Raw genomic sequence first — 11763 nt, 5'->3', positions numbered from 1 at the left:
ATGGTGGTGATTTGTAATATAAATATCCACGTGTAAGTGGAAAAAAATGCCTCCAGACATATCAAAATCCTCATGGATTGCTCTTTTGTTTTGCAAGCAGTAATTAAAGAATCAGATTATCATATTTTCAATCCTTAGAATCTCTTCTGCTAGCCGATTTAAAAAATATTACCAGTAAACTGTAGGTTTTGCAAGTTAATTGAGTAATTTATTCAGCTAAAAAGAGGAAAATGTTGGGATATTTTGGAAAACCATCATCCTTCAGGACAAATCATCAGATTCCTAGCAAAAATTTATCTGAGCTCCAGTTACCAGCTTTAAATATTCAGCCAAAGAAATCTGCTGAATTTTTGTCTTTCCACCCATGTATTGAAATGTGGCATTGTAATAATGAAAATAAAGTAGACAAGGGATGGTTGAACCACGGCCTTCCAACTCTCAGGAGAATGTCTGGACCACTTATAAGATACCAGTTTCTCCTTTAGTAGTGCTTTCCATTTGCAAGTGTTAGCAAATATTTCCTGAGCCAGTGTGAGAAAAATCACTTTCTTACCTAACAGATCACAGCTGAGCAGGCCTGGGATCCAGTGCCTGCTCCAGCACAAATGACTATTATACAAATAAACAGTCTTGGCCTGTGTGACCGGGGACATCAATCATCATGGCATTTCCCAATCCGGACAGCACCTACCTCTAACACTCATGATAAGGATTTGAACTATTTCAGGGCAAGAAGGAAACAAAATGGGACCTTCATCTCTCTTAGCTGTCAGAGGGTGTCTCCGTTCCTAAATTTAGGGGTATAAGGCTTTCCAGAAATTTTAGTCAAATTTCATCCAAAGAGCTTTCAGGTGATAAAAACCTGCATGTGGTTAAAGCACTGACAACAGAAATTTGACCAGTGCTCAAATAAATTTTGTCTGCTTTCAACCACAATGTCTTACAATACACTACTGCTTTAAGAGCACTGGAAGATTGATGGTTTCCAGATCTGTCTGTCTCTGGCTTTGACTCAGAGCATTGCTAGTGTGGGTCTGACTACACATCTCTTTCATTACTTCTCATTCCTCCCATGTAAATTTCCGATATTTGTTCTAAGCAGTAGATCATAAGACTTGGAAACGTGTGTTTATTATGAAATTGGGAGAAATGTCTGAATTCTGAAACTCGTGTATTACAAAAAACAAGGACAAACAAAGCACTTCAGAGAATGCCTTCAGAACAGATGTAACATCAGCCATTTGAAGCTGTGCAAATTTCTGTATAATACAATGAACAAAGGCATCTCAGAGCAGGGGAACCAAAATCATATTAAAAATCTGATGACTAGTTTTGTAAAGATGTTAAATATTAACAGTAATAGGGTCTACCAGATCTTTATAGCAAAATAGGAAAATGTTCTGGAATAGTCCTATTTTGTTTGAAGCTCTCTGGAGTCCCTGCAGGATTTAGTCACTGAGGCAGAGAAAGTAACCCATTATAAAAGGCCAGAAGAAAACTTAGTGGCTGGGTACAGTCTCAGGGTCCTGAGCAGGAACTGTGGGAAAGACTGAGCTCGCCTTTCTCTTCATTAACAAGGCACAAGGCTGGTTTAGAGAAAAATCTAACTATCTGCATTGGGGTCACTGGGTTTGAGCTGACAGGAAAGCCCCTGTGAGTAGTTGTACTTGAATTATTGAGTTTCCTATAGGAAACAATTCTGTCAGAGCAGAACTAGGCTAAATGGAAACAGGCTAAGGTAAATGCATCTCCTGAAAACAGGAGAAAGCAAAGGTGCAAATGAAATGGAGATATATCTAAGGCTGGAGCCAGGAGCAGGTAGAGGCGTAGCTTTGAGGATGCATTTTTAGACAAAATCCAATTTTTTTATAAGGTGTGTGAGCGAGAACCCACCTATTCATTATCTCTTCACATCACCAGAGAGCAGCTAGAACTTCTTTTACAGGCTTTAAAACTACCAAATGCTCTTAGGTGTGACCTGAGAAGAGAGTCAGCGAAGAGTGTGTTACATTACAATTATGAATGGTAAGCTGAGACCAAAATGGGTACCCAAGGTTTACTTCTGCATCTAGACTAAAGTGGATTAAGAATGTACCTAAATTGTCCAAAGTGAGTGGACCCAGGTCAAAATATGGACCTTGGAAACTTTTGGTATATGTTTCGGAACAAAACCTGAGTGGATGTGGTTTGGATAGACAATATAGAAGATAACAAATTACATCTCTAAATCTTCAGGGACAAGTGCTGGAGAAGAAGAAATGTATATGCAGATTCTCTCAGGAAAACACACTTATTTCATGAAACATACAGAAAGGGCAGCTAAAATGACTGATATGCTTGGAATCTTTGGTTTCACCCTCCTAATACATTAAGCAGCTAAACAAAGCATGGTAGAACTCAATAATTATTTTTTGCTTGAGTTCACCATCTTGCTTCTGTACTTTGTTTTCCTAATTACTATTCATGATAAAAAAAAAAAACAGAAACCAAACCAAATCCACACTAAGATCCAAAGCTCTTAATTCTCTCAAGTTTATTTGTAACAAAAGGGTGCTCTCTCCATCAGAGAGCACTGTGAATTTCAAACAGGAAAATCCATATCTGATGGATTTCATCTACCCAGCTGAGTAATGTTAAGTATTCACTGCCCATGAACATGTGATTTTAATCTCACTGAAATATATGAGGCATGCACTAAGGAGAACATGCTGTAGTTTCAACATATATTGCTGAGGACAGGCTTGCACTGACCTCTGCGGAAGGACCGTGTGTGGTCAGTGCAGCAGTGGGAATGACCATCCAGGTTTCATTTTCCTGAGCATTGCACTGTATTAAATGTGTATCTGAAACCTAAGATGATTGGTGTTCATGTTGTAGGTAAAAATAAATGTCTCCACAACTAATTAATTGTGGAATTTGAATAAAATGTTGGCTTAGATCTCTGCTTATGAACACAGTTTCTTGTTTTAGCTTCCAAACACATTTTTCTGGAGACCTTTACCAAATTTTTTATGTTTGATCACAATTCTATGTGCTGTTATATGTGCAAGTGTGCACACATAGCTGTATAATGTGCATAGTTATTAATTTAATTAACATCCACAGTTCTGAGTCATCAATTTAACTTTTTCTAAGGATTAAAAGAACAGCAACCCATACTGATTTTCCAACCAATCAAAAAAAGACAAATCACTCTTCAGGCAAATCAGGAGTCTTGACTTAAGCTTACCTGGACTTGGATCCTTGCCAGTCTTTTAAAATCACCTTTCAAGAAATATCCCAAAAGCCTACAGAAATGTCTCTGAACTTTAGATAGAGTGTCTGACAGGAAATGGTAATGTTATTTAATTACAAAATTAACTCTGAATGTTTCGGTGGGGAAAAACTGGAAAGTTTAGCTCTCCGAAAGTAGTATTCAAATTCAAAGCTTGTGGGTGGAGTTGGGGTGTGAAGGTGCATAAATAGGCAGTAGGAACAGCAGCATTCACGCTGAAATCAGGAACACCTTCGCATCCTGGCAGGCGTCTGGGAGAGTAAACAAGGTAAGGCACTGCACGCTCCCTGCTTCAGAAGGGGGAGCCGTGAGCCAGAGCTACCTGGGGATGGGGAATCTGATCAGTGGAAAGAAAAGACTGCAGCAAAGCAGGCACAGTCCAGCACAGCTTGTTATGAAGGAAAACGTCTAGAGAAATACTGGCTTTGCAGGTTAAAAAAACAGGAGAAGAGGGGTTATTTTGGAAAACTTTTCAAAAGTGAACATAGTCTTCCAGAAGCACAGTTTTTAAGGAGCAAGTTTAATGTTCCTCTGTCTTTGCTTTCTGCATGCTGCCTCCACAACAGCCTAAAATGTGCCTGATCTTCAGTTTCCTGGTTGTCCCATACCTTTTTATTTTAATTTTTTTCTTTTTAAAGAAGCATTACTTCCGCCATACAGCTCTAGCCAAACAATTCTTGAAGTAACCCTGACAATCCACAGAGTTTAATTGAACTCCATGCAATTTTCTTCCTTGCCAAGGAGACTTTTCTTAGGGTGGAAAAGCAGTCTGCTGCAAAAGTTGTATTTCATACCCTTGAAACAGGGACTCTATGGATGGTTGAGCTCTACTGGACATGCCAGTAGCAAAGAGCACTGTTTCGCTCATGGAAACTCAGCTAATGTCTCCTCCTGCAGTTCTTATCTGGAAAAACACTTCTGTTTCCCTGGAGTTTAGTTTTCATTGTCTGACCTTTAAAATCAGCCAGACTGTTGTGGTGGGGGGTTTTTTGTAGGCTTGTTTTTACTTTTTTCTTGGGTTGTTTTGGTTTTGGTTTGGTTTTGGTTCTTTTATGAATCTTTTCAATGTTCTGTACTGATTTTAGAATATCTTAAATTTGCTTTTTGTACCCATTATATTGTTTCTAGGAGGAAATGTAATGAGAAAACATAGGGTCATGTTGCTGAAGTGCTTTTCCCCTTCATAGAAACAACTCAGCTGAAATGCTGAGGAGCTTTCCATCAGAGTGTCTCATCTCCATGCCCTAGTCTGGCTCAGGAAAAGCTCTCTGCTTTGTGCTGCTTCCACCCTCAAACTCCATTTCAGTTCTCACTCTGTCACACAGCAACTCCTCTCCACTCTTTTTATTATAGATTCTGCTGGGTTTGACGATTAGATGATATTTTTAAGGGAAAAGACAGGATTGGAAGCTTCAACAACACCATTAAGCTGTGTCTATGCTAATGTTCACTGTAAAGCCTAGCTTAACATTCTAACTTCTCATTTGGGTTGCTCCCACAGCAAAATGGGGGAAGAGCTGAGACAAATTAATTTTTCAGCACCTGCTGCTGGGTTACTCTAGCACTGGGAGATCAAGGTAGAACAGTGAATTTACTAGGACTTGCAAGGACTTTTGGAACTGCCATAACTCAGTTATTTTACTGAGCATATTCAATATATGTAAAAAGAAGAGAGAGAAACTAACAAACATGCACATCCTAAAAGGGCCACAGCACAATGGCACAAAGAGGGGAGTGGGAAGCAGCCGGGTCCTTCAGGGCGGTTTGCTAGGCAAACCTCACGCTCCCGTGCCCCCAAGCCCAGGCCCCTGCCTGGAGCTGTTCCTTTCAGCCCTGACTCACCCCGCTGCATATTTGTGACTTGAGCTGCTGCTTTGCCTACCCTGCCCTTATCTGCTGCGTGCCTCACCGCCAGCACCCATCTGGGAGGCACCACAATGACGGGGAGTTTCTCTCACCTGTTCCAGGAGCAGCCATGGAGAAGAGTTACGTGTCCATGTTCTTGCTGCTCATTGTCATCTCCTGTGCTCTGGCAAAGGATGCAGGCAAGAAGGATACAAAGGACACTACTGTTAAGCCAAAACTGCCTCAGACACTCTCCAGAGGTAAAAAACAAATAACTGAACCCACCCCCCCCCCCCACCGAATTTTTTTTTTTAAAGTGCAATATTGTGAATATTTCAGCTACTATGCTGTTTTAAAAAATTCCATTTTCTTGCAACTCATTCTGCAAAACCTTTTCTAGTATTTCCTAGCACCCTCCCCTCCTTCATTCCTGATTTAAAGCCCTCTGGCAGCGGGTTTGTTCCAAGCCCCTCCTGGCAGAGGTGGGCAGGAGCAGGACTCAGACCCGGGGTCCCCGGCCCCGCCTGTAGGGCGCTGTCTGAGGGTGTGTGTGTCCCCTGTCCCTCCCGCAGGCTGGGGGGACCAGCTCATCTGGACGCAGACCTACGAGGAGGCGCTTTTCCGGGCCAAGCACAGGTACCCGCCCTGAGCCCCACAGTGCCCATCCTGAGCCCCACAGTGCCCACCCTGAGCCCCCCGTGCCTCCCCCGGTCCTAACGAGGGCTCTTCTTTTCCAGCCAGAAACCCCTGATGATTATCCACCACTTGGAAGACTGCCCGCACAGCCAAGGTAATCCTTTTGCACTGGGGAAAAAAACCCCAAATATCTAAAATCAGCCACTGTTCTGATTAAACCTTAGTGAAGTAATAGCCTGCACAAGCATGGGGAGTGTTCTTCAAGTTACTGTACCACGAAGGTGTTTTCCAATGTGTAGAAATAAAATAAAAATGGTAACTCAGTATTGCATGATATAGAATAGATAGAGAAATGAGCACAGGTCAGTAGGGTTTGACCTCTGACAAATCAGCAAGACAAGTTGTGAGAAGTAATTTGTTGGAAAGGACATATTCAGCTCTCAATATTATCAGTGACTGAGACTGAATCCAGCCAGGGACTAAATCAACCCAGGCTGAAACGGAGATCTTGCAGGATTTCTGGTAGCTGGGACTGCTCTTTTCCCAGGGTCTTTGAATTTATCTGAGGGCCCTCCTTCCTGCAAGTCAATCCACATGGCAAGACCTTTGCATCCATCCATAGCTCCAGTAACTCCAGAAGGGTCTTTGTACAAGCATTTAAACCCTTCCAAACATTTCAGTCTGAAGCCCTACATGCTGTACTACTGAGTGCCTTAAAAACTGGGGCCAGAAACCACAATAGGAGGACAGGAGGTTTAAAGGGTCAGATGTTCAAATTCAAACCTAAGCAGACAAATTTGAGAGCCAACTACACTGTCTGAAGGAAGATGAGACATTTTGCACTATTATAATTACTCTTTAATGCAGAATATAAATGAGTGGATCATGTTCCAGTGGAATGAACTGAAAATCTTTGCTGCAGTTGTAAACTGGAAATTCTCATTTTGTTTCATCAGCTTGTTTGAATTTATTTTTGGAGGACAATATACTTCAGGGGCATCTTTTCAATTTTCTTTCCCATTTGTTTCTACTCTAGCCCTCAAGAAGGTCTTTGCTGAACACAAAGATATACAGAAACTGGCTGAAAAGTTCATTCTCCTGAACCTTGTGGTACGTTTCCCAGTTACACTTAATTAAGGGAAAGAGACAAAGTTCTGCTTTTAGTTACAGTTTTTCTAACTTAATAGCTAGGGTTGGCTAGGAAAATGGCCACTGCTGAAGCATAACAGATTTGATAGTAGGTCTTTTTCATTTGTAGCTATCATAAACTCAAAATGTGAGGGAATGTAAAGTTCAATTATAACATGAATGTTTGTTACCAATTTGCAATTCCAGCTGTTAAAAAAAATGCATCCCAGTGAATTTCTTAAACTGCAAGAAGTATTATTTGAGCTGGATTTCATAACCCAAAGTACAGTGAAGGAAAAAACTATTTATGTAACATGGCCTCCCTGACTAGGAACCTTCTCTGTTTTCTTTAAGTATGAAACCACAGACAAGAATCTTGCACCTGACGGCCAGTATGTCCCTCGGGTTTTGTTCATAGGTGAGTACCTCAAGCATCAAAGCTGATCTCAGAACAGAGCCCCTGCTGCACCATGCATCTCAAATCCTCAGGCTGATTAACAGGAATTTATTCCACAAGAAATACAAAGATTCTAGTTGGTTTTGTGGATCAAATATCCAATCAATCCCAGCCACCTTCACAGGTCCAGCATTCCTCTCAATGGCAAGATGCCACAGTCACTGGAATGGGTAGCTCATCCCATTCCTAATAAACCCGCAAACACAACACTTAAAACTGAAATGTCAGTAACCCTAGAACAATCTCTTAGTCAGCAGAAGCAGACGTGTCTCACAGAAACATGTAGGAAGCAAGCAGGAGTACAGAAAGGTTTATTTCTTTTTATTTCCTTCCGCTTGAAGGTTAACCTCTACCAACTTTCTCACCCTTTTTTCCCCAGACCCTTCCCTGACTGTGAGAGCAGATATTACTGGAAGATACTCAAACCGTCTCTATGCATATGAGCCCTCTGACATTTCACTGTGTAAGTAGAGTGTTCTGACACATTCTGAAAATACTCTGAAAGCAGTCACATTTTTCATGTGATAAGGAATAACACCAGGCATTACAGATTCTCACAAGCCGTACTTGCTGAAAGACATTTAACCAGGATTAAAATTAAACAGGATGCTAGACTTAAACTCAGTGAGATGAAGAAAATGGTGGCAGAGCCCTGGAGCCTTAAGCATCCATCTGTTTTAAAAGCAAGCGTACATCAGTAGGAACTTGCATAATTCAGCAGTGCTCACTGCAAGCAACGGTGAGAACCCTCACACACGAGTTCTAACAGGCCAGGTCAGGAAACCTTCTGGGAGCAGGGAAAGATGTTTGCTACAGCCCTCCCTCCCTGCTGCACAGCTCCAGTTTCTGCCCATGCGTTTGCATTAATGAAAGTTTTCACCAGTCAAAATTAAACCATGATATTCACAAGTTGCTTGGAAGAGTAAGTGCATCTGAATCCCTATAGCAATAGGCATGTGATTAAAAGCTTTATTAATAATGACGTTATCTCTGCAGCATTTTTGGTTGCTGGCAGAGGAAGTTGCAGCAAAAATAACATGCATGAATATTTCATTTCTAGTGTATTCAAATATGCAGAAAGCGCTGAAGCTCCTGAAGACTGAACTGTAAGAACTGAAGAAGACTGAAGAAGAAAGCCCTTAAATATTATGAAGTCTTATCTTCCATCTCTTCTCCACACCTTGATACTGGTGAAGAGACTACTTAGAGTGATATTTAGTGATGTGTAGTGATGGTTTCTATACATAAACACTACAGTTTTACATTAGCACTTTTGTACTGGGCAGCATTTTTAAAAGCTGGAGGCTTTTATTTTAAGGCATACAGAAGAATACTGTATGATTCAACTGTAAAAATGATTTTTTAAAAAATAAATCCATTTCAAGTGTTTACATACAAAACACTGTTGTGTTTTCTGGTTTTTTCCTTATCTTCATCTACCATTATTAGAAATAGTAAAATCACTGTGTTGCTTGAGACCACAGCTTGCATTTTACATTCCAGCACTTTGGGAGGAAAAGGGCTGTTGTGGATTAATACCAGCCAGGAGCCCAACTCCACACAGCCACTCACTCCACTCCAGTGGGATGGGAGAGAGAATCAGAAGAGTGAGAAAACTCATGGGTTCGGGCAAAGACAGTTTAATAGGTAAAGCAAAAGCTGTGCACACAAGCAGAGTGAAACACAGGATTAATTCACTGCTTCCCACAGGCAGGCAGGTGTTCAGCTGCCTCCAGAAGAGCAGGGCCCCACAACAAGTAATGGTGACTTGCGAAGATAAACACCATCACCCTAAAGGTGTCTCCCAGTTTGCATGGTGAATATGGCCTATCCCCTTACTCAGCTGGAGTCAGCTGTCTCAGATCTGTCCCCTCGTGACTTCTCCTGCAGCCCAGGTCTACTTGCTGACAGGGCAGTGTGAGGGAGCAGCAACGACCTCTTCTCTGTGTGTCAGCAATCACAAAAAACAACCTTGTGTTATCAGCACCGTTGTGGCTGTAAATCCAAAGCACAGCACCACACAAAGCTACTGTGAAGAGAATCAACTTCACCCAGCCAAATCCAGTAGAGGAAAGCAGCTTTTTATCTCCAGTTTCAGCAGCTAGCTAAGCTCTTACTCACCCTACTTTATCACCAATTATTTTCTAGTTGCACCAGCCTGTGTGGAGCTTTCATTATCAGCCCTTTCTTTACAGCTAAGCTAACAAGAAGTGCAAATCTTTCACAGAAAATACTTGGACTAGAGAATGGGGCTGTTTGCATATGGGGCTTGTTTTTCTTTTAACCTGGCTGCATTCTGAAGTGATTTAAGATGTAACTGCTTCCCATAAAGGGTCCCTGCTTACACCAGATTTCAGTAAAGCCCTGAGATGATTAATAAAGTGATATCACACTGACTATGTGGCTGGTTTCATGACTGTGTTACAGCTTGTAATTTTTTATTTACAAGCCCAAAAGGGACAACAGAAGTCAGAACTAAAATAAATGTTGCAGGTGAACACCATGAGAGTACACCTAAAGACTTACACGAAAAGGAGACTTTCCTGCCCCAAGTATCTGCTGTCTCTGAACTCAGCAGCAGCATCAGTGAGAAACACTTCGACCAGGACCACACCTTCATTACTTTCTCAGCTCTTTGGCAATGACAGCATTCTTACCACTTCTATTACCATTACTGCCACTACCAGTCATGATGAGAACTACAAAAGAGGAAAACACTTGGGAGGGCAGGACAGGCGAGAGAAGCAAGGGTTTCAGCTCAAGGGAATCTCTCAGCAACATCAGAAGGAAGGTACTTGCTAATATGTCTTTGGCAAGCTACATGAACCCTACCTACCAGAAGACCTCAAGAGGTACCTGGAAAGGGTCCCAGACATGCAATTCAGCGTTCTTTCAGCGCTTCAGTAAGATGTTACTCTCTACTGCAGCATCCAAAAGATAAGAGGAAAAAGAGACGCAGTGGGGGGCAGAAATATTCTCTAGAACCACGTATCGGTTACAAAAAGCAAACAATGTGGTCACATCACTTAGCAGAGGGACAGCACAGAGGGAGGCTGGAGCAGCTGGTCATCAGAATCATCTTTATCTACTCAACCCAAAGTACACTTGCTAGAGCTCTGTATGTGACATAAAACAAAGGCTGCCTGTGCCATCATGTTTTACAAAGCTGTTTTATAATACTATTGAAGTAGCTTCGTTTTCTAAGCAGATGTACTGATGCTATGTATAACATCCAGTAAATGGATATAAAGTGTAACTACAAGGGTCTACTAATCTACATGCCTAGATGCAAATACCCAAGTTAGTCCAGTCTGCAAGTATCAAGAAATCAGCTTCTGAAACTGAAATTCTTTTTTTTTGCACTCAAGGCTATGCTTTTCTCGTTTACTTTTCACCTTAACCAAATTTTCAAGAATCTTAATACATAAATGGTCAACTTAATCCTGCTCTTTTAATCCTTTCCTCTAAATGCAGATTTTTTTTAGGTTTACGGAGGCACCAAGCCAAGCTGAGATACTAAAAAAGCCTCTTTCGATTTCTTTGGAAAACCTAGGAAATCATTGCTGAACTACATATGATCATTAGATAACCTGAAGTACACAGGATGGATATGGGGGTTTCAAGAATTCCACTAGCATTCAGTCAGTCTTCTAAATAATTAGGTCTAAAAATAATAACGCAAGGTAAGAGCACTAACACATTCCTATTCACTTGTCAGCTATAGCTTTTAAGGTACATTTTTACAGGTATCACTTCAAGTCATACAAGCTTTCCCTAATAATTACTTTCATGTGAAAGGTGGCAGATACTGTGCAGTAGTATCAGGATGTTAGTCAATATCTGGATTCACTTTCTCACGTTGATGGAGAAAAATTGGATTTTATTGTTTTATAGCCAATTATTTTTATATGATAAAAACGTGTGTGTGTTTTGAAGGAAGACATCTTTCTACATTTTTGCAGAATAACTAACTTGAAGAAAGCATTTCAACACAACTAAGGCTAAAAGACATCTAATGTAAGCAGCAAGAATGCTTCAAGCTAAATCACTCTGCTACTTTGACACTGGGGTAGTGTAAATAGCTTCTAGAAAATCTGGTTACAATCAAGTCCAAATCTCAAGCAGTCAGGTGAAAATTAAAATGCATCTTTAGAAAACAACGACAAAAAAATCTTTGTGTAGTGAAAACGTTTTTTAAGAAGAGAAAGCAACAAATTTCAATGACAAAACCCACCAAGAATAGGCATAAATAACTTTTTAAAGTGCTCTAGTTTGGCATGTCAGAACAGTACAGCATTTCTTGTATACTCACACAAGTCAGACTTTCCGTGAGAGGCAACATTCTTCACCTCCCAAAAACCAAGTCAGACTCAGTGTTCTATTGTCCCTTTCACAATCAGGTTTGGAAAGCAAATCCACACCT

At 40.9% G+C, this 11763-nt stretch overlaps 1 protein-coding gene across 1 annotated transcript; it reads left to right on the top strand.

Moving 5' to 3' along the window:
- The first annotated feature begins 3477 nt into the window (after positions 1–3477).
- On the top strand, positions 3478–8740 carry LOC138106404 (anterior gradient protein 2 homolog). The gene is made up of 8 exons (XM_069006956.1): positions 3478–3542; positions 5242–5379; positions 5692–5755; positions 5857–5909; positions 6792–6865; positions 7238–7301; positions 7720–7803; positions 8401–8740. Exons 2-8 carry the CDS (start codon positions 5250–5252, stop codon positions 8448–8450), a joined length of 519 nt encoding a protein of 172 aa, XP_068863057.1. The 5' UTR covers positions 3478–3542; positions 5242–5249; the 3' UTR covers positions 8451–8740.
- The last annotated feature ends 3023 nt before the right edge of the window (positions 8741–11763 follow it).

This window comes from Aphelocoma coerulescens, chromosome 2 (genome assembly GCF_041296385.1).
Source record: "Aphelocoma coerulescens isolate FSJ_1873_10779 chromosome 2, UR_Acoe_1.0, whole genome shotgun sequence".
Taxonomy (NCBI): Eukaryota; Metazoa; Chordata; class Aves; order Passeriformes; family Corvidae; genus Aphelocoma; species Aphelocoma coerulescens.
This window is presented reverse-complemented; position numbering and strand designations above follow the sequence as displayed.